The 27,957-nt window shown below is 34.7% G+C and overlaps 1 protein-coding gene across 1 annotated transcript; it reads left to right on the plus strand.

The window, feature by feature from the left end:
- Positions 1-32: 32 nt before the first annotated feature.
- On the plus strand, positions 33-20,329 carry LOC132562603 (uncharacterized). The gene is made up of 5 exons (XM_060227353.1): positions 33-200; positions 16,089-16,173; positions 17,297-17,454; positions 18,491-18,581; positions 20,067-20,329. Exons 1-5 carry the CDS (start codon positions 33-35, stop codon positions 20,327-20,329), a joined length of 765 nt encoding a protein of 254 aa, XP_060083336.1.
- Positions 20,330-27,957: the final 7,628 nt, after the last annotated feature.

Genomic DNA, 27,957 nt, shown 5'->3' on the forward strand with positions numbered 1-27,957 from the left:
AGTTCCAGATTAAGCACCGAACACGTGTAACCATGTTGGATGAAAGAATAATTCTTGTTCATCCGGATGGCCGGACACAGAGTATTAAGGAATACGTTCACGAGCTGGTCAAAGGAGCACAGGTTCGATTGAATGACGGGAAAGATCAATGGGACAAGAAGAAACATAAGAACGTGGGTATCTCAAAATCCAAACAAAAGGTAAGTAACATTACCGGAAATAAGCAAAGAATGAGGTGATATTTAGACAGAAGGAATAGACAAAAAATTTGGGCTACGGGCTAGGACCTAAGGTTGAGTTTGGGATGAGTGATAGTTTTGCTAAAAAACACAATAAAAGTGATAAAATTTTAGATTTTGATAATTGCAATATCATAAGCAAAGGAAATGTTTATTATACTGTTATACCAGTCTTCAAATATACGATTTATCAATCTCTTTAAACACCATCTCCTTTGACATTTGCTTTGGACGTCCGTTGAGGCTAGGAAGGCAATAGGTTCTGTCTCCTCACCGAGTCGCATCTTTGTCTTTACAGTCGGTACTTGTTGCATTCTGCTTGACCATCAGCATTCGGTCAGTAGGCAGGTGGTCAGCACATTGTCTGTACCTGTACCTTGTCCAGTTTGAGACTGCAATTTTCATGGAGTCCGTCTTGATCTTTGTCCCTGCCGCGAAGACGTACACATAACCATCCCCTCAAATCCACGACCCTTCAAAGTTGAGATATCTATTACTCATTTGCTGCGTTCATCTAAACAACTTTCTGTGCATAAATGGACGGCAGATTGCCGACTATCTTTTAATCGACCGAATATATTTTACAAGATCTAGACTAACAAGATTTACAATATGAAAAGCAAATGTTGTAGCCTGTACAAAACGGCAAGTGGATTCCACTTAAATTTCTATTATTTCATTCTTAACGTAAATAAGATACATCTTTAATATGAATTGTGCACAAACAAACATAACGTATCTTTTTTGGTGTTGACCTGTTTTTATTTTTTGTAGCATTTTCTGGGTTGACTTACTTGCTCCATGACATGTGATAAATTCCATCAAATTTCAGAGTAGCATGACTGCACCTCGATCTTTATACACCTTTAATTGAGGATGTAAAATGATATCTTAGGAATCATATTAAGAAGTCGAGTTACATACCTTTATAACGAATATCTCGGAGCCTTGGAAATCAATTTGTAACAAATATATTCAAACCGATTTGAATTTCATCGAAATTTAAGGTAAGATTTACCCGGATTAATATAGATTTACCTGCTGATTATCGTCGAATATGAAGAAAAGGCTTACCTGTCTGAAGCAGCTGGTCTTATTCTTCTTGTCCTTTGTCAGGAATTTCCATTCCATGTAATTCTTTCCTTTTTGTGACTCTTTTTTTTACAAGTCTATGATTAACTCATACCTTATATGTCATAACTGTTAAAAATAGTAATGAAAAAAAAGAAAATATTGTACAAAATCTCGCAACTTCATGGCATATTTCTTTGCAAAAGGAGATGCTGATATTCCGATAAGCAAATTGAACTGTTTCAATTTAAACAAATAGCTGTTTCGTCCTTCTAGGACCCATCGATGATTCTTGTAACCTCTAGCGTTGACATATCAAGACGAGGAAATAAAAAATGTTGATGTATGAGATTGGAGGTACACTAGGATTGTACAGACTGCTAACCAATGAATATCATCTTTTAATTCAAACAAAAGACACAAAAGTGAATGCTATTTTCCATACAAATTTAGAGTTAGATACAGTAGAGCCAAACAATGAATTACACTGCATCATACACTTTTATATATCAGATAATTTAAGGACAGTGTCAAGTCATATGTATATATTCCAAACCGTGTCACTAGTCTTGGCATGCAGGTTACGGCAAACCTCGGGAACTTAAGAAAACTTTGATTTAGAGTCAGATACAATAAAGTCAAACAATTAAGTAAAATGTAATGTATACCTGCTCATTTAATTATTTTCTAATATTTACCGGTAATCATATTAGTGCCAAGTACATGTTGATTTTGAAACGTGCAACTATCCTTAAGAAGTTAGACTTGATATGCAGACTTCTGAACAACCTTGTAAAACTAAATCCTCCGGCAGTTTGCCCCTTAGTGCTTTGCTCCAAGCATTGTACAAAAGATATTTTTGAACATCTCCTTTCAGCACAAATTTAGCAATAGGTAGCTTGCTGAATAATGACTCAAAGAGTACTACTGGGCTTTTGGCGGAAACAAGGCAATCGGCCTTTTTTGCAGTCCTATTTTGTCTACATTTCAATTGATAACTTTAAATTTAGTGTCCTAACTTTTGGCATCTATCTTTGTAAAAACATACAAGATCTCTGACTGTTTCGTATCTTATATTCACGATTTGGTAGAGAAAAAATAATTAATCACTTTTGTCTGATGTAGACAGACTCCCTTGGAAAATGATTTTAGCACATCTTTTGTCTAGACTGTTTAGCGCTATGAAGAATTTCTCAGCTGTTTTCTTCTTTATCTCCCCGTAATTTATACCACGTATTGATATTGTAGGGACAGTAAACACTCCGTTCACATTACATAGGATTGGTATCAATATCCAAACTGTGATTAAAATAATAAGATGGAATAGAAGCCTTTAATGATTTACTGATTTCTGTATAGGTTGAGATAATAAGAGACAAGATTGTTTGAAATGTGACCAGGAACTACATTGCTGTCGATATCAGTCACGTGATATGACAAGCTAATGATCTCCTGGATAATGTTCCGGTCAATTACTGGATCGTTGTCACTGTACTTTGTCCAAAATAAGTATCTTTTAATTCGAACGACAGGAAGCTTAATAAACCCATTTATCTACAAATTGAACGATGTTTCACACTCAATCTAGGTTAATTGATTACAGAACTTAAAGAAATTTGTTTCTATATGTCATTCATTCTTAATGTTGTTCTTGTTTACGTTTATTTATTCATTTAATTAGTTATTATCTATTTTTATTTATATTTATTTATATATTTGCGATATGTCTCAACTTTAATGGTATTGAGAGTATATAGAATTCGGTCTATTTTTATCCTCGGCGATTTACACAACAAACTTGAATTTTAGGAAAGAATGATGGTATATTCATGCTTTTTATAGCAGGTGACTGCCAATCTTATTCTCATATGAGAACGTGAAATTACTTGCTTGGATTTAAACGGCGGGTGTCATCGACGAAGCGGAAGATACGATATCCTCTCACAGAGTTATGTAACACGTATTCCTGTCAGTTCTTTTATGACTTCATTCCTTGACGGATTTGGATTAAACTACATTATTCAAACATAGTTAAGCAAATATCTTGGGAGAACATAAATTTCAGGGTTAAATGTCAAAATCGTCGTTTCTATTTTTAGAAATGCAATGTCCGCACTCTGATGACCCCATTCCTTGGCGTATCTTGATCAAATTTTACAGGGTGACCGTAAGGGGATTTCGATCGGTTCCGATGTCTTATCATTATTGTACTTTTTATAATGTATTTTTTGTTAAAATTTTATTCTAATTACATCGAATTTGAATCTGAATTACGATTTTGTTTACATCTCGTTATTATGTTGTTGCTTTCTGTACAATGTGTAAAAGACAATCCCTAGCCGATTCCGAACTCCATATTTGTGTTTATCCAATTTTGTTGTAATGAGAAGATACCGTGACAAATTTGAATTTCTCTTCCGTTGTGATTTTGGTTGAACGTAATTAATGAATTATTTTAAAAACCTCAATAGTAACGAATTTTAAGATAAAAGATAACCGAAAACGAAACGTTTCAGAATCAATTGTCGCCACAGTAACTTAGTAATAAGAAAAAAAAAAAAAAATTCTGCTTTGGCAGAAATAATTGAACATGTTCTGTACGGTTTTGCATAATTTCCTTTTAAAAGAATGTATAATGATGCCTTCTTTTAAACAAACATTAGCATGACAATAAGAATACGTCTTTGTCCTTTTAGAACATTTCCAATATGGCGCTTTCGCATGCGATACATTGTACAAGGTGCTGTGTTTCTTACTCCTAAACATAGGAGGTATATGTACTTTTTCCTGGGAGATTGTGTCGACTTGGCGTGAGTTCACTACAGAAATAATTGATGAGAGTAGACTTGAATAAAGGAGATAGGTGCCGGGATCATTAATGCCTTTGGGAATCTCTTTCGGTTGCACACGAACCTTAGACGACTTATTTTGTTTGGATGAGTAATACAACACAGCGATATTTACCAGTAAAAAATATTTACGTATTTTATGATGTATGGCATGTAATCAATGTCATTTCAACAGTAACAAATAGATATATTTACAAAAATCCATAAGGCATTATTATCCAATATTGCATAAGAATCGTATAGTGTAATTACTTAATTGATACTAAAACAACACATCCGAAACATTCAAGTGGTAAGGAAACTAATTAAAAAAGCACATGTCTGTTGCCTCAGGGCCAATTATAGAAAGGATGACTAGATTGAAATGTGATTGCAAAAATATCTAATTTATAAGTTTAGCAGAAGAAGAAGAAATTTTTAAGTACCATTAACATAGTACAACGAAATACTATAGATAATAAAATTTCTCATGCATTTCATTCAAAAATCAAGATTCCTTGGCCTTGGAGAAATATTCTTTGCCAAGACTTAACCGTAGCATACGTTACACAAAAGATTGTACAAAAGTCATAACTGAATAACACCTTTCATCCAAAAAAGAACACACACACACACACACGCACGCACGCAAACACAAACACACACGCACGCACACACGCACGCACGCACGCACGCACGCACGCACGCACCCACCCACCCCCCCCCCCCCCCACACACATATATATATACGTGTGTGTGTATGTATGTGTAGCAGAGCCAAGTAATACATTAAACTGCATCATATAGTTGTTTCGTCCTTCTACTATAAGTGACACGAAACGAACAAGAATTATCTTTTGGTTTCCTGTAACGTTGTGTTATTTCTACCGACTTTAGATGGCACAGAAAGGCAGATTTATGCCAAAATGGTGATGTCATCCTCATTTGATGACAATAATAATTTAGTGGCAGAACTGCATGTTGTGGTAAGGCTGTGTAATGAGACAATTGATAGTGGTGGCATTTGATGCTAGCAATTAATGATTTAGACCTGTCTCTGTAACGACAATAAACCACTGCTTTACTGCTTAAGAAATGAATGCATTGTAATTAATTTAAAGATTTCGTTGACTACAATGTCATCTTTTTTGTGGTAATAATACCAAGAACAGGAAAAATTGTATTTTATTCGTGAGCTATATTGGTATTACATCGATACACAATATTAAAAGGGATGTTACTAGATATAATTGTCACATTGAAAAGTCAGTTAAGAAGAATGAAACATTTCAATCAATTTACATGACCTTGGTGCTGCCATTAATCTAACACAATAGTCTCCATGACAATTTAGAACGGCAGACACGCTTTCTCCCTTCCCTGCCGCGAGTAAAATAGATATGTTCACGATTAACCTTTATAGATTTCAAATCTGCACTAATATAAATTTGAGTAAATCTTGCTCGCAGTGTACGCCAAGCCGAAATCTGTAAATGTGATGTTCTTTAAGAAAGAATCAGTGGAGAGGCAAAACAAAAATCATTGCCTCACATTTGAAGAAATCAACATTATGGTTCCTGATTGTAGAGATTTACCTTATTCTATGAGGAAGATTGATATTTCTCGATAGCAAAACTATAATTTCTTATTTTTGTAATAAATATCTTGGTTTGAACTTTTCATATGATAATTTTGATATCTCCCTAATGAAAGACCGTCACGTAACGCCAAGGAGTAATCGAAATATATACAGCTTGATGTCACATGAAGCATGAACATTTACACCGTTCTTGTAACAAACTAATCAGCATTATCAAGGAATATTTCTACAGATCAGAATCAATAAACATCTCTGACACAGGCAAATAGATAGACAGGATGCGTGCTTTGTCCTAAACATTGAAACGCCCTTGAGGTGTTTATACGCAAGGCCTCTGACGGTTCGTTTATGTCATGTTAGCCTCTAGGAAGTCTTTTAATATGAGACTATGAGGGTTCCGACAGAAGAAATGTCAAATCATAATTGCTGCTGATGGAATAATAAGGAATTTGTTATTTTTCATCTTTTTTTCACGTCAAAATTACAAAACATCATAATCAGATTGTCGAAAGCGACATTCTCAAAAACGAAATTCCACAAACTACCTCCGAGTCAATAAAATAAATCAATCTCTATGCCTTCTGTCTCCTTTACCACACTGATCCATTCATATCATGATTCGGATAAATGCCGATAGATGCCGATGAATGTCGAAGATACCCGAGGGATTGATTTTGATAGGATTGTCGAGGAATCATATATTTTATTGATAGCGGGCTTGCCCCTGGTGATATACGATTGTGTTGTGTGAAGCCTGTTTGCTAGACATGAAGAGATCAATAAAGACAACTAGTTCTATCCATTTCAATGCACAGCTTGTCGCAAGTCTCGAAGTCTTGGTATCGCAATAAACGGTAGATAAGAATTATAGTAATCATGATTGTAGTTATCAATGCGGTGTATATTTTCTCACATATTTTCCGGGATGATCTCGTCTTTTGCAAGGAAAATATATTTCTATGCCACACGACATAGAGACAGCTGAGTCGCGATATCACGCTATACAGCAGACCGCATCATTATTCCATACAGCGTCACTGTGTTAAAATTGGTTTACGTCATCGGTACAGGTATTTATTTCATTGGTATTAACGATGACGTACGGTTCACGACTACAACCTCTAGTATATTACGATTTTATTTATAATCATGTGAGAAAATTATTCAAACAAAGGTCTGTCCCATGGGCGATATATGAACCCGATTGTAAAAATCTGTCTGTTTACGGAACAGAGTTAAGTAAGATTTTATCAAACTTTTCCTACGTTAAGAAATGATTGACTCTGAATTTTTATTCCGATGTTAACTAGAATAAAAAATGAGGATAGATAATAATTGATTTTCTTACGTCTATTTTTTCTGATGATGACCTTAAAAAGCCCTAAAATCACCAAAGTATGATCAGTTGGTACCACGTAAGTTATATATATATATTAAAAAAAAACTTCATACGATAAGTAATTACAGGATTTTTCACGACTTTTTCATAACAAGTGTTGTACATAGAGGCTGAAATATGAAAACAAAGTCGGGTTTATGCCATATGTTTGTAACTGATTTGCGTTCATGGTGTCATGAATGCAGGAATATCCGAACGCATTCCGAGCGACATTGTTGAATAGTAGGTATTGTAAATACCACCTACATGTGTATGATGGCTTCATTTTCCCGAGAAAAACTGCTGAAACAATCTCAAGCCCTTTGAATTGAACATGTTTTGGCAGATACCTGGGGAGGGTGTGTAAATGTTTCATCTGATCGCTACCAATATCCAGCGACCTACAACTATGGTACACGTTTTGAATTTTTTCGTCTTTTTAAAAGCTGGACTTTTCTCGACCCCTTATCTTTTAGCAGAAATTCATTTAATGCATTGTTGATGACGATCCTTTTAGAATGTACCCTCACATCACGTGATATAAGGTGGTCGTAAACTATCACCTATCATTTAAGATTGCCATTATCATGTATTGGAGAATTTCTATTGCAAAACATTCCAGCAACGCCATGATTGATCATTACCCGTCTGTTCAAACGTTTATATTGAACCTTGATATTACACAAAAGAAAAAACATCAAAGGTAGAAGCCAAATCGAAAGTAATAGAAAATATACATTTCTCTCATCACGAGCAAAACGGTCTTTTTATGGTTAAAAAATAGTTTTGTTGGATGTAGAATTTACGTGACGTCTTAGCTATTCTTCTGGAAATAGAACCAAGATTGCCGATTGTCTATTGGGGATTATTAAAGAATCGCTGTATTGAATTACACGCTGTTAGGCTTTATCTTCAGTTTTACTGGAGTCACGGCACAAATTATTCTCCTAAGACACAAATACAGAACTGCCTTATAATACTCACGCATGTTCGGGGTTGCTTTTTGTCGACTCGACAGTTTTCTGAACTTTCCGATAAAGGACGCGGGTTGACTTTTGTGTTGACATATTGCCATTAAAAGAACTACAGCAGCTATGATAGGAAGGTATGAATAATAATTACTGAAGAGATAAAATGAGGTTCGTATGTTTTCGAAATCGATATTAACCAAAAAATAAAAATGTTATATAAACTGGCATAGTTGATTATCTTAATTCGCAGGAAATATATTTGATTTATCACCATTACAATGGCTATAGATTATAGAGTGGTATTTATAGTCACGTCGTCAAAATGATATTTGTAGTCTGTAAAATCATATTTTCGTGGCGCTCAATATCCCTCACTACTTGATCAGTTCGTGGACATGTGGATTCGTGGATTAAGATTACCCACGAAATCAATGGAAATAAATCCACCACGAAAATACACACAAACACACAAACGAGTACCACGAAAAGAAAAAAAAAGATTACATTTAGAAATTAATAGGAATCTCAATGCGTGTCTGTAATGCTGTATGGTCCCATATGTTTCCCAAATCAGAAAAAGTAGACGTCCACCAGCAGTGTCTACAACCTGCTATCTCAAAGATTGTTTAAAAGACACCGCACCATAAAGTGATAAACGACTGTGCTAACGTCAGTGAATCAGGATAGGTAAAGAGGACACCTGAAGCCATCATCTGTTTAATTTTGTTCACCAAATTCTTGTGTAATGTCGTCTCTTAATTGTTTTACGCTTACAAAGGCTGACCTTATGGAAAGGTAGCAGTGACTTTCTCCTGTGCGAATTCCTAACCCAAAATCTTATTAAAAACAGGACCCGGAATCGATATTGCAGGCTATTTCAGAGGACACCAAAACAGCCTGCGGCAAGTGCCAGACAATTTCGTATTTTATTTATTTGCATACACAGCCATACAGAATCTGTATAAAGGCAGACAAGCAATGTTGAAAACAATCTACCCCAAAAGCCTTATAAGCGAGTGTGTCAACATCTAGTATGTCTGGAACGTGTTAATTCAATATACTGCCTTCCTCTCTGTTTATATTTGTGTTGATTGAAGTCAGGATAGGCACTAGAAAGCAAAGATTTCATGTAGCAACCGGCAAATTGGTGCAATTAATCTGCTTAACAGGTAAAAAAAAAATGGAAATCCTACTTTTTGATGTATTTGTATCGATGTCATTTCGTAAACAACACTGAAATATATTAAGTCGCGTAATATTATCTTTCAACGTAAATTTTGACATGTTTTTGTTTGAATACGTAACCTTAGTCAAAGATCAGAGGTGCGTGGTTCGAGGCTCCCTACCTGTAGCGGTTTAGTATCTCTCGGAAGCTAAGAAACTAACCAGTTTTTGCTGTCGTGGTTGTGTCATCGAGCAAGACGCTTTATCCTAATTACTGTTGATAGCATGCAACGAGCCTCTCTTAAATTGTTTAGAGAGGTTGCAAATGCAGCATCATAGCTGATAAATGAATTTTCGAAAAAATGTTTACATCGCATTCTACTTGAAAGCACAAGAGCCTCAGCCGATTTGACTGGCTTAATCTAGTATTTTCGTTCTATGTAAACGTTTTAGCCTGACACTTGAACAAAGCGTGGCCGAACTGATATGTTATCGATTTCCACTTCGTACCTGCATACATGTGAACTGTCATTTGTCTGATGTCAGTGACAGAGAAAGCATAGGACTTAAGTCTTAAAAATGTCTGCCATTAACACCTCATTGGTGGTTCCGTGTGACCATGTTAACAAGATATTACTGGAACAACTTTTATAGAGTATAACCAGTCTATCTTCTAAATCATTGGCTGGATAATGGAGGGGAAACCAGATTAGTGGTGGCCGTATTAACTTGGTTCAGTTGACACGATTGAAATCAGAAAAAAGGAAAGTAGCTTTAGAGAGTGGTCTGGCTAGGGAATATTGATTTGGTCTTCATGAAAGGAAATCAACTTTATCAAAAGTACAAACATTAATCAGTTTTCAACTCCATTTTAAATGACATGTTATAGTTGCGTTGTCGGTTAATATTATCTCATTAACTCTTTAGATCTGGGAAGTGATTATAACAATATCGTGGTCTTTGAAAAATGAAGGTAACATTATTAAATGGTTAGACACATGAACTAATTTTTTCTCGATCATTAACAATTATCAAATGTATCGTATGTTTAAATATCTTGCATGAAACAATGAAGACACCTTTGTTACAGTTATACGTTTAATGTCACCTTTTTAGTACCCTTGTTTGCTTCCAAGATTTTACTGCGGTATGCCCTAGGATGAGGCTTACAAGGATAAAAGGGCTCTTTGTGACAAAGTTTGATCTATTATATAAAATATTTAATTAATTTAATATGTGCTTTTCGCTTGTGTTTTATTCTCTTTTTTTGAACCAAAGAAACATGAAAAATCTTCACAAAAGAAGTAGAAAACAGTTATAGTCTTAGATAACTTAGATTACAGTTGGTTAGACCTGTTATAAATCTGCCCGGCATCAAAGCCTATCCTACCTTTATCTGTGGAACACATAGAAAATCGTAATGAATTTCAGTTATGAGCACCAAGAAACCACATAACATTTTTTTTAATAGTTTCATATCTAGTGATTCAACTGTCAGTCAGCTCGTATTTATTTATGAAACTGTTTGTTATATGGACCAGGGAACTTAGATCTGTCTTTTGTGACATTAGCATAGCTTACAAATAATCTTTTGACAGAATGCAAAGCACTGAAGGTACTTTTATACATTTTAAGAATGTAAAAGTAGGGTACACCAAGGATCTGTGATTGGGACGCTTCTATTTCTTCTCTATATAATCAAGTACAGAATAATGCATGGACAGATGACACAGTATTTACAAGACGTTTTTTTATCAATGATTAAAATGACAATTCTAACCTCTGAGACATTTTTAATCCATCATTATGGAAAACTTATATTGAATTTGACAGTTTCTTTCCTTGTATATGCATCAGAATTAACAACTCTATTTCTTATCGCCTTGACCTTCCCTCTAATACAGACTTTTGGTAAAACCTACATTATTTTTAAACAGAATGTAACTGGCTTGCTTGTACTATTATATGTAAGCTGTGAAATTCTACTAAATAATGAATCATGCTACGACCATCTTACTGATTGTCTGACTTTTTTGAAAGAAATCAGAAACAGCGTCTCATCAACTTTTTGATTGCCCTTTATATGATTTCTGTTATTTATGATATCAATCCTATTGGTATAAATGTTCGTTTCCAAAGCTGTCCTGCTTGTGATGGGCTTACAAACATAATTCTGATTGGGAGCACCTTTTTATTGGAATATTCCTTTGCTTCAATTTTCATATATCTTACATGGCTAGATACAAGCACCAGATTTTTTTTTATATTTTCCAGTATCTTACTTGATGACAAGTATAGGAAATACTGGTTGAATATGGCTTACGATTAATGCATATAAATAGCTGAAATAAAGTGTTGAACAGCTAAAATTAAATGTTGATTCAATAGACTTCAGTGTTGACAGTTGTTACCGTGCAATTACATATATATGCACAATGACTTTAAGCCGAAATATGTAAATTATATGATGTTATAAATATACTTTTCTATTTGTAATCCTTATATATGTATTTGGTTGCGTTAAGATTATGGTATGTCGGATGTATGAGAGTTGCCTCCCTTAATTATACCCCTTTCAACCGAGTTGGGGGTATACTGGAATCATCTTGTACGGCTATGCATTCGCTCAGTTTACAAAGAATTATTGTATAATTTTTGGGAATGACAAGTACAATATGGAGATGTGTCCCCTGAAATAACTTTGCATTTTCACACTTCTATATTAAAACTTAACACAATTTTGTCTGGCTCTGTATTTTGAAAAATAACCCTTTTCCGAGCATTCAGTTGGCTGGAGAGTTGCTTCACATCTTCATTAAACATTGTCATTTAACATACAATACGGACTGTTTCCTCGTTAAACCATTTTCTTTTTGTTTTCTGTCGCAATTCTAATGTTAAATGTGTTGTCATGTAGTAGATAATGCTGATATGTTTTGTACATAAACTTTTATGGGATCATGTATACTATGAAGCCAAATAAAACAAACGATAAGTATTTTTGCCACGCTTTAGATTCATGATCCAATCTTCACTAGATATACACAAAGAATCATGCAATCAATCTCATTACGACGCATTTCTTCATGAACGGCGTTCATTATCGACCCAAGGGCGTGAAATATGACGTAGAATATAACTTAATTTTCCAAAGTAATAGAACAAGATAACAACAACAAAGTGTAGGTGTTTTTTTGTGCTCATCTCCCAAGGTTATATTTTTTTCTCATGAAGCATTTGTTGGACGGTTCAGATTCTTAAGAAGTAAAGAAAATAAAAATTATATTAAAATTTCATATACAAGAAACATACGTGAGTGAAACCAAATAATAACGTTACGCGGCATTCTGTGAACGGTGGCACAACATACTGAAATGAACTTGTTAGTCTTCATAACATGTATTGTAACATAACACAAAGTCATTCATTTAATACCATGCTGTCACATCTATTGTTTCGGGTAACTAGGTCATACAAGTGTTTGTAGCTTATTGATTATTCTGTATTGTCTTTGCCGTTGGACAATGACATTTTAAGTCTTTTTTTTTCACTGGGATGATTCGATAAAATCCGGGACAGACATGAATCGATATGATTCCTTTTATTTTTTTCTGCTATCATTGAACAGATTCTAAATCACATCCCTATGTAGTTTCCGCTGTTAAACAGGAACAAAATTATTATTCAATGGCCTGCTCTCTCAACTCATTAACGTGATTACTAATAGTCAATAACAAAAGACTAATTCTGATTAGTTTTCGTTGGTGATTGATTTGTAAAGTCGACAACAGGTACGTAATTGTAAAAAAAAATATCATTGATTTTAATTTCTGTGACAAAAGGAATCAATGAGGGGATATTTGGGCCGTATAGCAGGAAGCTTGCCAATGCGATACGGTAACGTTAACACTTCAAAGCAACATTACCTGAGAAATATCAAATGTTCTTTGTAGTTCCCTTAGAGAACAACCTATAATTCAATTTTCTATGAATGATAACGCACACACAAATGAGAACAAGGTATACAACAATGGAACCAACCGGCAAGCTAACGAGCATCAAACACGTTCAGCTTCATATTGCACAAAGCAACGGAATTCTTCGCAATGAGATCACCATGACGAAACAAACATCGCGGCCATAATCCCAATTCTCCCTGTTAGCAAACCCTCTAACAAATTCATGTCTTCATAAGTGTTTTTTCATCGAGTGTACCTTAAATGGTCAAAATGCCAAATAATCCGTGTTAGTGTCACATGGCACCTTTAGTGGGTTTTACAATTTTCATAAATTATTTATTATCGTTATAAAACCTAGAATAGAACAGAAATTACTGGCTTTCTCTGCGATATGAAGCTGGACGTTTTTCGTTATTTCGTAATTTCCCCGTTGGTTCCGTTGTTGTATACTTGATTTGAGAACGTGAATTACTTACTTGGATTGACCAAAATTGACAAAGCGGATGTCGTCGATAATGGAGAAGACGATTATTCTTCAAGAACACCTGCATATATTTTCCTTATATCTTCTTTGTTCATATTTTGCCTTAGTGTATTTATCTTAAGCTAATTCTTGGATACATTAAATCTCCTATGAGATAAACTGATTCGGCCGTTTGGCATTTTTATGATCCTGTCATTCTAACTCAAAAGTAAGGGTTGTTATATTATAGTTCCTGGACGGAGCTCCATCATCTGTTTGGCACATTGATAATGGAGAAAGTAAGTCGCCATGGCCATATTTCTTCACCAGTGAAAGTGCCTGCAGAATGCTGGACACTGAAATGCTAGCCTTGTCTCCAGAGGCATTAAAAATACGTCATGATATCGAAAATGATCCAATATTCCTGACAATAATGGCTAAATAAGGTTTGATTTAGAAGACACTGAATTATTTACTGTTCTATCTCGTAAGACTACCACGAGAATGAATTGCTATTCCCCTCTCTGCATTGCCCAGAACCCAGGTCAGGGAGACTTGTCTTCTAATCTCTCTGTTACTGCTGATCGATTTCTGAAACATGTATGCCATGATGTCTCTGACATTTTGCTGGTGGTAATGCCTACGTTGTGCATCACCAAGTTTTCATTGAAGGTTTCTGAATTGTCCAAATTTAAAAAAAAAAAGATCTGCTACGAAATTGTTTGCAACAATACCTTTAAAAATCAATATATCCACAAAACACGATTTCGCTTACAAGAGAAGGTGTTTAAGTGAACATATAAGAACTCGTTTCAAAAGCAGCTGTGATAGATGTTTCGTTATCAAAATTGAAAAAAAAAAAATCAATTGAAATGTATTTCAAATATTCAACTTATTTTTCAATAGCTACAATGTATTTCAATGATTTTCTCCGAAACAATGCATGAATTTTGTATATACTAGTTCGGAGGAGAAATAGAGACGTGTTGATATGTATTGGTTGTTTTTATAGTTATCTGACTTGCTCAGTTTTGCTGCCAACAACTTCCTCCATAGCGAGTGTTTTCCGCGATATTATATTGATATTTACAATTTTTCATTTTTATTTCCTTCACAAATTTAGGTAGGATTCTTCTGATTGAACATTTGAGACACTGATGACGTAAGATTTTTACATGACTTTGATGTCAAATACTATTTAAACGCAACGTATCATTGATGTTTTCTCTACGGTTAATTTTGGTCTATCGTTTTGTAAACGTGTTTAAGAATTCTTTAAATACTAGCTCATAGAACATTATTTTCAAAAGTGTACAAAATTTTCAGATCTCTAGATATGGCATAGACACTTTCAAATATGGTACGTTATGGTATGGATTTGACACCATATTACATCTGTCTTATGAAAGCTTATCTATTAGATCCATTTTGTGTTAACTTTGTTCTTGGATACACAAGAACTCATAAGAGATCTATTGACGCGGCTCTTTGGCGTCTTCATACTTCTGTCATTCGAACACCAAAATAAAAAGTGTTATTTTGTATTTAGTGACAGAAGCTGCAATATGCATTTGGCACATTGATGTCGGAGAGAGAAAAGTCTCAGTGACCACTCTTATTCGCCAGGGAAAGTGTCTGTAGAATGATGGACCCTGAAATTTTAGCCTTGTCTCTAGAGGCATCAGAAATTCGCCATGATAGAGAAAACGATCCAATATCATTGATATTAATGGTAAAATAATGTTTGATTTAGAAGACACTGTATCATTTACTGTATTATCTCGTGAGACTACCAAGAGAATGAATTGGTATTCCCCTCTCTATCCGACTTATTCAGAACCCAGCTCAGAGAAATTTGTCCTCTAATCTTTATGCTAATGGTGATCGATTTCTGAAACACGTCTGCCATGATGTCTCTGACATTTTGATGGTGGACATAACGACGTGCCTTATCATGCATGTCTTCTCGAATGTTGCTACTTTGTTGAAAGACATGCCAAAATTTGAAAAATTTAACAAAACCGCAAAAATGAAATAAAAAATAATGGAAAACCATTTTTGTATAAAAATATGTTGATGTTTATAAAGAAAGTGTTATCGTGAATGGACATATCTGTGATAGTTTAAATAGAATAAACTTTCAATCAATATCGAGAAATATTATTGAAATGGATATACAAAATGCAAATTATTTCCATTGTCCTTCAGAGATAAACCTCTTCCCTATGTTTAAATCATGTTGGTATTTCAAAACAGTACGAAACTGACATTTCTAGATAAATTCTATAAATCATTTCAATTAAAGAATCAACAGTTACGTTGTAGTTTTTACAGATTTGTTTTGACATAAAAAATCAAACATTGTTTCATATCCTCTATTCTAATTAATAATCAATTAATATGTATATTCGGAAGGTCACACACTCAACAGAAAAACCGGAAGCTGTCCGATTTCAAGAGACATGGATTGATGACGATGATGACGTAGGGAATGATGTTAGCAGTTCAGGATCAAAAACAGGATTAGACGACAGAAAGCAAGGTTTGGATTCACTTTCATAGCATGACATATACCGGTATATGTATTGACAAGTTCGTTATATTCTTTTAAACGCTGTATTAGGTATCAGATAAGACAAGCTATTTTGTTGCTATGGTAATCTTTTTCCTAGTGCTATTTGGGCCAAGACATAGCTTCCATTCCGATCGGAAAAAGTCGTGGTTCACGTCGTCTATTGCAATAATAAAGACAAAAATCCGGGAACTGCATTCCGGAAAGCGTACGCTGTTGCAGAATTATCCATTAAGTCTGGCATTAAGAATGAAGAATTCCCTACCAATTCCAATTACCTTCTCACAAATACGATTCACTGCTGATGTTTATCTACAGGCCCCCTATACTTGAGGATAGATACATAATTGAAGAGGATACTATGCCAATGTCACTGATTATCGTATAGATGAAACATGTCGTGTATGGAGACGCAGAAGTAGAGCAGATATACTTTTGGTTGATTATTTGTGATCAGGTTTCTTTTCATACGGGAATAATAAGTTTTTACCAAACGCTTCGCTGCCGCCAGCGATTTTGAAGAGTAAATTAAGTCAAAGGTTATGGGGGTTGGTAATTCATACACAGTCTTTGTTCTTTTTTCTCTATACAAGATTACAAATGACCGTAGTGAGTATTTCGATTTATATCACTCTTCACTACTATATGATTTCCATCTAGACATTTTGATATTTTGAAAGAAAGGTAAAACCGTTTTTTAAATATGATTCTGAAATGAACAGGAATCGGCCAGCTGTTTAAACAATAATAGATTTTTCATTTAAATTTAGAATACCTTTAAATAATATATAACACGAGGAAAGTAATAGGAATACAAATTGATAAAAGTGATAGCTTCAAAAGCGAACCTCTCATGTTGTAATTGATTTTAGGTTTTTATGTGGAGTCTTGTTATGTTCTTACTCCGGGGGAAATCGGGCTGGGGATCACCATATCTGATCGGGTAATCGAACCCCAGACGTCTAGGTGAGAGATATGTGTGTTACCAATAGGTCACCGTACCACTAAGTGCTGCTGCACTCTTCACGCCACATTCAATATTTCTGTACAGGTCCTGGGTTATCCAAAGGGGACCCTTTATCATCGTGTCAGGTGACAGGCGAGGGTGCCTGCGGCTCCGTGGATATTAACAACGACCACGAGGAAGATGATTCGCACGGTGGATGGGCATTCCTTAGCAGACTCATGGCTGTGAGGAGTGCTCTCATGGTTAGTATCTCAGAGTTTGAAACAAAAGATCGTAAATTTCTGTTGTTATCGTCTGCCGATGTCAATAATTAAGTACAAATTCGTGTTCGCAAACCGACTTCTATCATGAATAAGTTTCCAGTGAACATTACCTGTTAAAAGCACAACTGGATAGTATTGAAAATAAACATTGCGAACTTTTTATATATACAGTAACTTTTTTATACTTATAAAGGATACTGATGAAGCAAAAGGATGAAAATGGCGTCCGAAAATCAGTTTTGTTCGGTATTCATTGAAAGAGCTGCAAAAAGTGATCATTGTTTATGAAATGCACAAAATACCCTTAAAAGTAGGGAAAAGAAGCTTAGTTTATTCAATACTTAGCAAAGGTTTATTTGTAAACTATATGGTTTATTTTTGAGGTCGGCTTGTTTTTCGGGTCTTTAGGGTACACATTTCAAGCTAATAGGCTGATTTTGGGATTTTTTCATAACGCAGAATTTATACTGCCAGTTCTGAGATGAGACTCGTGGTCTTAAATCAGTCAATGGATTTAATCAATTTAAGCTATCATTTTAAGCTTTAAACAAAAGAAAAGTGATCAGGTTGTTGGAACCATATAAAGAAACTTCACACAAGACACAATCCAATAGACTGAATGACATCTCGAACTTATTTCAGTATTCAGTTACCGGAGGTTGACAAGCGATACATAAATTCAGAGAGAAAAAAAACATGCATTTTATGCTTGTGTAAATCCGCTCAAAGTCACGTGCCTGCAAATATATCATAGAACACTATGTTGCTAAGTATGCATTAACAGGCCTTGGAGGCATTGGGTAATTTAGTGACATGAGTCATATTGCTACGAGCAAAACGTGGTTGTTATTAGAATAAACGCTGCTGCAATAACACGTATAGTTGTATATCAAAGATGTATCGTTGAGCTTCGCGATAGCAGATTTTGTTTCAGAATACCAAATATTATCCTTCGGTATTTCATCGCAGGATACAGGGGAAAATCCTAGTTAAACAAGCTTTTGTTATTTGTCAGAGAGCTACAACTAGACGTCCCAGTCAGACTTCAGAGGGAAATGAAGAAAAGAGGAGCATTGCCGATTTCTTTCGAAAGAGAAAAAGTTCAGGTGAGAGTTGTCAAAAACAAACATTATTTTCCATAGCGAAAGGTATACATTTTGTCGTCCAGTCAGGATCATTATAGTAGCTGGTGGTTATCTCTGTGAACAACATACGCGAGAGCCGTCGCATTCTATCCAGAGCGATAAGGGGAAAAGTTGCTTAAGGACACAATCACAACAGCACACACCGACTTGTTTCTTAGCTTCCTGAGAAACACAATCCGCCATTGTAGTCACCGTCGAAGAGGAGGTTGCCTAGGTCAAACATTTAACCGACATATTTATCACGGCCTCTTAAAATTCAAGAGTCTACCCATATGAAATTTTGATATTTGAATAGGCAAATAACCATGAGCAATTCGAAGCCAATCAATAATGACATACTTGGTTCTCATCTTTCTCTAGTCATTTTTTAATCAAACACGCTAATTTCTGTATTCCCTATTTATCATATCTGATTCATTTTACACATTACATTATAAAAAAGTTAAGAGTATCTGATAATATGATGCCCCCTTCCGTCAAAAAAAGAACATCAAACATAATACGCATTTTTCATGTTGCCTAATTTTTTTTTTATTATTTATGCCTGTGACCATGCTCTTTCGATGTTATATATCTAAGGTTGGATATTGCAGTTTGCTGAAGATCTATACTATCACAAATATGTCAAACCGTAGCGTTTGCAAAATTATCTCACAACGTAAGTCATATTTTGACCGGCAGCTGACAATTAATATCAAATTAACGTTGGCAGGAGAGACAACAAAGTCACATCCTTTATTATTATTTTCTGTGTATATCCCTGGGTTACTTCCGGTATTAAATTGCCTGGGTTTATATTTCATGCTGTTTTGTTTCTTTCATTTCGAATCAAATTTGGGTAAAAAATGGGAAGTGTAGAGACAGGCGTGACTGGAGATTTCCTGTAATAATCTGGTAAACACAAGACAAAACCATTTTTTCTTTCAACATCAAAGGAATAAGGGTAACAACATGCGAAACAAATTAATGAATTGAAATTAAAAGTGCACCTGACTGTTTTTTTCTTGATTGGACTAAATTTTTAAAAAAGGAAAGAAAACAAGATTTGATTTGCTGCCGCTGAAATGCACCAAACGACATCAATTTGTGGTAATTAATTGGAGACTACAGTCGACAGAAAATATCACATAATTTGATCCGGTCTTGTCAGAAATCCTTTAAGTGAAATCCTGATAAATCGATACGAATATGGTATACTAGGTTAAGTTCGCCCATGCAACATGATGCCTTTTGTTAATTTCGCCCACTAACAATTACATAAAAGTGTTTTATTGGCGTAACAAATTTTCTCCGCCATCTTAAATTAGCCCTCCATTTTCATTGATGAAAAGAGCGAAAACTAAGCGTGGGCGAATATTTCTTTGTTTACACTACATCTTTTTAACATTCATGCCGATAGTACTTGTAACAATGCATGTATTTTGTTATTACTATTACCTTTCACAGATAATACATTCGCAACAGAGGAGAAAGACAACGAAGCATGCGCCAAACCACATCACGTGACTCCGTCTCCTAAGAAACAGAAGACGCGACTGATGTCGGACGACTCTGGAATCGCTGTCGATATACCGAGGAGGGAATCTGAGATTAGAAACCAACGCTTAGCCAGATTCCGGAATTCTATTCGAAATTTCATATCTTGTTCCACGACTTCTAATAACGTTCCTACTGTGGAGTCGGCAGAGCCTTCAGAAGTTCAAATATAGCTACTTGATATTTTAAATACCCGAATTTCCCCTATTTTGTGTAGTTTATTGACAAGAGCCTAAAATATATGTTTTATCCATATATACCACCAACTGTGTCTATTGTTTTTTTAAAAGTGAGACTTAAACAGTTCGGATTACACGAGAAATAATACTTGCACTATTTTTGTCATATTAGTCTTTTTCCTGATGAAATTCATGTCTATGCTAAAACTGTAAATTTTGTTCCAAAATGTCTTCAAATTTCCTTAATTCATATCAAATACTATGAGTTAATGGTCGTCTTCAATCATTTTGAGTTTAAGAAATGAAACAGGCATGTTTAAAGGAAGACCGTTAGATACACAGCAGAACTTCGTTATTTCGAAGTCGGCGGAACCGTTGACAAAGTCGAGTTATCCGATCATTCGATTTAGTAGAGATCAAATGTTTGGTGAAAAGTTTGGCCTGAACAGACGAAATACTTCGAATTAAATGGAGTCTTCGAGTTATTAAGAATTTCAGATAACGAGGTTCGACTCTATGTCAAAATCCATAATTCAATATCACCTCTTTTAACTACTGCTGAAATAGAATATTTACACCGGTGTTTTACGTATAGAATAAAGGACGAGATCTACACAGCCACACATTATTGTGTACAATGATTACCAGCAAATGTAGTTTAACATCCATTAGTTTATTTTTATCGGCCATTACTGGAAATTATGATGGTGATGAAAATGAAAGTTTACAAATAATGATATTGCTCATTTAATGTACTTCACATTGAGATTTTAAACGGTTTTTGATACAAAAAACAACAAAGAAAAATACAACATTATCTTTTACAAACACAAATTAAATGGCACTAGGGTAAACTATGAACAAAATAAAGATGTACACGGAAACTCTTGATAAAGTACAGGGAGAAATGAAAAAGATGTTCTTGAAGAGTGAGCGTCTTCTGCTTCATTTACAAAAGATATATTTGTCAGTTCAAGCAAGAAATGTCATGTTCCCAAATGAGATCACGGTAAACAACAACGGAACTACCATGAAAGCTAAAGAGCATCAAACACGCGCAACTTCATGTCAAATGTGAAATACATTGTGACAAAAATAGAAGATGTGGTTTAAGAAGACAAGTACTGCTGGACACCAGGTAAAGGTTTAGTCCCTTTGACTAAGCACATTTTTAAAATCTTTTTTAAAAACTATTTTAACATTTGAGGCTTAGTTTTTTAATCTAATATTTTCTGGCTGAATTTTCAATATATCGCGATCATACGGAAGTAAAATGCATTTCATAGTCAATTTGAGCCAATGACAGTCATCAGAATACTGTATATACTATCTCCTAAGTCCTCACACATTCCTAAATCTTGGAAACATATATATGAATAAGATTATATGAACTATCAAATACGTCATGGTTTGTAATGCGCTGTCTATATTCTCAATGACACTGACGTCTAACCTTTCTGTTATTTCCGTATTTGCATATTGATGTCTCAATGTAACGTTTTACGCAATGTTCTGAGGAAATATCAAACCTCCTTCATTCCGCACGCTCTGTTTTTATCAAGACATATTCCAACACATATAAGGATTTTGCTACATTTTCAAATACGCGCTGTAAAATGTCAAAAGCCATGCTTTAAACTGAAATGACGTTTGGACACAGCATGACCGACGGTAACACCAAACCGGCTTTGAATGACTCTTATACGGATTCTCAACACGCGATATATTTAGACATTGAAAACGCAATAAAGAGGAAGGAAGAAACCTTGATTGAAATCCAATAGAGATCAACACATATGGATTACAAAGTTTTCCTCGCCATTGACAAGTTCCAGGAAGACAGAATCAAGAATCATTGTTTCCGTACTCATTAACAACCTACAGTCATTAATCATGTCATTCCATTAACAGCTAGTAAGCAGTAAAGGGATATGTAGATGGAAGCTTAATATCGTCTGGACATAAAAAGACAGAATAAATTGATGTCATCATCGATCCTCATTCCACAATTCCTTCAGACCACAATTATCGATAAAACATCAATTAACCGGATACGAGTTCAGAAATTCATTGTTCAGAGTTCATAACTCACTGAAACAAAGAGGAAAATTTAAGTCATCGCAAAATTCCTAGTTGACAATATCGTTGTCGTGTTTGGTAATAATAGCTCCCAACAGACTACAAGCATACCTACAGGTACAAACTGAGCCTCTTTCTTTGCTGACTTGTTCCTTGTTTTCATATTTAATACTTTCATACTTTCAGGCCGAATTTATCAGATAGGTTATCAAAACAGGTCACAAAGACTTTGCAAAGACCTTTGATTTCACTTTCAGATATGTTGATGATGTAATGTCTTTGAATAATAAGAGATTTATCGATCATGGTCATCGTATATACACATCATAATTGGGAATCAAGGACACGGCAGATGTTATCCGCTCACCTCGATGTTTCCCCACAGAGAAACCAACTAGCACAGCTTTCCATCATGATAAACGTGATGATTTCAATTTCCTTACCGTTGTTTCTGGATAGCAACAACCTTGCATCCCTAAAGTATGGTATTTAGAAATCACAGGTGATTAGATTTTAAGGACAATATCACATATTCGTGCAAGACTTCGCCAACTGACAGACAAACTCACATGTCAAAATGGTCTCTTCGAGAAATAATCTGTTTCTTTGTCCAGTATAATACTTGGCGTGTGTTATAGATATCTAGTGTTTTGTTGTTCTTTACCTTCTTTTTATATGGGATAATGACGTTACTTTGATTTCCATGATGAGTGTCATAGATTAAGCAAACGACGCGTACTCTTTCAGAACACAAGGTTCTATTCTCTTTGAGTTTTTCACGAGTTTCCGTGTATATATTTCTTTTATCCATACTTTCATCGAACTCGGTGTCTGATTTATGATACTGCCAAGAGGTTGGTTATGTTTTTGCTGCTTTTCACTAAAGCATTCGAGGGCAACTGTAAAATACGTAGAGGCTATACTCTTTATACTTGTTAACATGTATTACTGATCTCCGGAATGCATTGTATTGATCTGCGAAGGTACTTGGAATTTTTGTATATATTTCGATAGAATATCTATCTTCAATCATAATAAAAACGTAGACATGTCGATTTTTATGGAAACTGAATATTACCTCAAGTGTCAAGTTTCATCATGACGATAATCAACAAGGAATATCCAGTTCCAGCCAAACAACTGTCACAAAAATCTATAAACCCAAACAAATGATGATGTTTTGAGTAGCAAACCTTCCTTTCATAACGAAACAATTTATTACAGAGATAATATTGTTCTGCTTTGATTGTCTTGTGAGCTGTCTTTATGCAAATAAGTGTATGAATGTTAAAACGAATTTCACATGTCACGTTTAGCTTTAAAAGTTTCTTCCGACAATTTGTTCTTTTTAAAGAATGCTTTGAAACGTATTTCATGGGTTTTTTACGTTTCTTTCAGACTGGATTGGAATTAACAGGTTTGGGTTTTTTTCTTCGTGTCGCGGGTTGAGAATAATAAAAATAAATTGAATTGTGAAAAACGCTTGAATATTGATGAAGTAATCGCGAAACTGCGTCATCACATGACACGTGAATTTGAATATAATTTCATTATACAAGCTTGATACTTATAAATAAAGTAATGACAAGCCTTATTGATTTTCCCACTAAAAATGTATAAACCGTTAAACCTTCAACTAAGAAAAGAGAAAAAAGTGAACATATTTGTAATTGGTTCAGTTTCGAAATATACTGCTTCCAAGGAAATATAAGAAGAGCACAACGAAATAAAAATACACTACGCTGTCATCACCAGCTGACCGACATACAGAAAACCTTGATGTTGCTAGCAAATGATAATCAATTGTATTCGCTTACGCTCACCTCCTAATTGAAACAGGAATATATTGAAACCACTTCGATAATACATGTTTACTGAATGTACATTTTCTTTTCCAAGTGATTTGGATTACTGTGATGTGACAATTATGAGTAATTCTTATTTGTTTAAAAGAGGCAAGTTATGTTGCTATTAAAGAGGGATAACATGAAATCCAAGAGGCCCGCACGTTCCACAAGAGGACTTCCGTCTGACCTACTCATATAGCACTGCACACTGGAAAACATTTGCCCCACCCCTTCCCCCAACAAATTAATTGCCTCAGAATCAAATGCCCCTAATGGCACAGGAAAATGATTTCAGGTTTAAATGAAAACTTAAGTTGTTGTACTATTTTCCATTTATTGATAAAGGGATGGTATAGAATAAAATCTATATGGTTAATAGATATTTAGTGTAACATTTTAAACCGAACTCCACAAGGAGCAATATTTTTGTTAAGAATAAACAGATTTCATGTTGCGATGTTTGGTGTATTTTGGAATAAAGGCAGTGGGTGTAGCGCAATATAGGTGCGCATATCACAAGTTTTAGCCTTCCTTTCAGAATGCTTCAAGCTTCTGGTTAAAAAAAGTAACACCGTTAAAAAAACTTTATGTATGTAAGCAGATATATTACAACATAAATTAAAATGTTGTTTTAATATTCAGTTTTACATGTAACATGTCAATAATAAGGCGCCCTGATGAGTGTGTCCCAATCTGACAGCATTTTTACCAGTGCAGCCAAAGTTCAGCAGCACTTTTAAAGCCTTCATTAGAATGTCACCTTATAAGGAAGCACTTTTAATAGCTTAAATAATCGTCAAATTCTAAACGAAGATAACGCAGCAATGCGGGCAATATTTGATTACCAATTAACACACAAAAATACCAAAATAATGACAAAAGGAAATAAGTAATTAGATAAGTATTTAGTGAATAATTCGAATGTTTATGTTAATGACTGTAGCTACTAAAATAATACATTGTGACTAGGAGACATTGCACAAGGTTTATTTGCAGAAACATACGGTATTTTATGTCCAATTCATGTGTCGGCTGTTTTCTACCGTCGCCATATTGGTTGTCTTCGACGGATATCGAATGTTTACTTCTATTCTTTTCTTTTTATCACTTTAAGATAAATTTCTTTACCTTCAGATAAATACCAACACACTATTATTGGAAAATAACATTTTAGTTCCGAAATCACGGCAACCCTTCGTCGTTTGCTTCCTGGTTCGCGGTGACAAAATGGCGACGACGAAGTACGATAGGTAATGCATCGTTCATCAGATAGTAGTTGACAAGATATTTTTACAGTTCATAGAACATATCTGTGCTATACAACCCTCACGAACGATTTCCATGAAACGTACATCAATGACAAGGTTAGAAAATCCCAAAATGATGACATTATTCAGACAGAGGAGGCGAACTGTGAAATAGCACGACGAATTGACCGAGTACGACTCAAGAGTTCGAAGCTCAGCGGGGACATTTTTTTATTCTTAATATGTTTTTCGTTTAAAAATGATCAACATATAAATCAAATGCCAAAACCCTTCCTTAACACAGAGGTTTATATATGTTTGTTTTTATGAAATTTTTCATCTGGATGAAGCCGAAACTTGAAATTTTAAAGACGAAAAAAAAAAAAAAAAACGCGATGGCCACATTATACTTTCCTCGCTGGTCAAGACCATCTTGACGTAAAGTAATTGCATCATCAAATACGTCACCCGAGATAAGAAGACAGGTTGAATTTGATGGTTTACTTCTAAAAGCAGCTTTTAGATATTAAATTATACATGCTTGAGGATAAAGAAGACTTTCAGGGAAATCTCATTATAGGTTTAAAAGGAATTTTACAATGATCGTGCTTGTTAATGTATATAAAAACATAGATTTACAATTATGTACGAATGTAACTTAATCGATAACGTGGTTGTAACACACTGCAATGATTAAGAGAAAGCTTAAAATTATGTACTGTAAGTATTCCAGTGATAATGATATGTAATATTGTTATAGAACGTACAAGAGATGTAATTGGAAATGATGATATAAGCGGTTATGCAGTGTTCAGGATTGGGTGATAAAATTGATGAAAATACATATCAAGTTATTGAATTTTTTCTCTACATGAAGAGTGAAATGTTAAACCGCTGCCGCTTAAAACATCTACTCAGGAAACTTCGATCTCATAATACACTAATTGGGGAAGATTTTAGATTAAGTTTGACATGTTGGTATATTCTTGATTTTTTGGACAGCACGGAATTAATACGATACAGTGATGCCAGTAAAGAATTCAAAAGAGCCTTTGGTAAGCGATAGAATCGTGAAAAACTCGATATCGGATAAGACGCCTGTTTATAAATCTCAGAAAAGGAAACACCAATATGCCAACACAATTATAATCATAATCCAAACTCAAATTCAATAAAACTAGGTCAAAATATGAAACGAAAAATGATGAAAAAAGTACAAGGAGAATAAGACCAGGTGTTCTGGTAGAGTAAGCGTCTTCTGCTTCATCAACGACACGCATCATTTTAATCTTAGTCAATCCAAGAAAGTAATGTCACGCACTCAAATTTGAACAAAGTATACAACAACGGAACCAATAGACAAACTAATAAGCATCAATCACGTCCAGTATCATATCGTACATATCTTTGTAACAAGATAACATGTATATTTTAGGTTATGTTTGCTTTTCTTTTAACTTACACCCGTATAGAAGTCTTAGTGACACCTTTGTTAAGGCAAGATGCAGTAGAGAGACTGATGGCCACGTCATAAAAAAGCTAGAATGATTTTTTACTTGTATTCGCGGCCTTCTTAAATGACAGATGCATCGACAACCACGACAGGCGTAAAGCCGTAGAATCTTTGTAAGAGGATGAGTCACTGCCACTCGCAGGCTGGTCGTATGCTTTAAAGGTACTCAAAGATGTTCTTTAAGACGTGCCTAATGATGTGATATTGTCCGAAAAGTTGATGATTTATGCCGTAATTCATCTAATTGGTGTTGTAAGTCTTGTTAAACGTGTTGTAAAATTAATAATTTGCATCTAAGTCAAAGTCTGCTCTACCTACATGTCTCACGTAGTTTTATTTTATTTTCCTTTTATTCTGCTGTTAATGCGTGAGAAAGTGAGAGTGTGCCTAATGTTTTGGCATATGTGAGCAAACATGTATATGTCATAATGTTATCTTGTACATGCTCTACCGGTTTTTCATTGTAAGTGTGGAGAAAAATATCTCGTTGTCTCCCTGTTGTCTCGAATCATGATTTAAGGATCTAACCAAATGAAGCGATGAGAAGTTTCAGACGCCGAAGTGTAGAAAAATTCAAATAACTGCTTTAAGAAATAAAAACCCGTAATATATTTTAGCGGGGATATTTTTGTACTTTTCAAGGGCTGGAAATAAAAGCATACAAGATGTCCGTATTCCGTATTTCTGAATGTTCGGTAGTTAAGAATGGAGTTTAGTTATCAAGTACTAGTCTTTTACTACATGTCAATCAATATCAACACATCAACCGATGTCAACCATGTCAACAAATGTCGACCATTTCAACCAATGTCAGCATGTCAATATGTCAACCATGTCAACCATGTCAACATGTCAACATGTCAACCATGTCAACATGTCAACATGTCAACATGTCAACATGTCAACCATGTCAACCATGTCAACCATGTCAACATG

This window comes from Ylistrum balloti, unplaced genomic scaffold, assembly GCF_031769215.1.
Source record: "Ylistrum balloti isolate Yb309-2 unplaced genomic scaffold, AGI_CSIRO_Ybal_v1 Utg371462, whole genome shotgun sequence".
In the NCBI taxonomy this organism is placed as follows: Eukaryota; Metazoa; Mollusca; class Bivalvia; order Pectinida; family Pectinidae; genus Ylistrum; species Ylistrum balloti.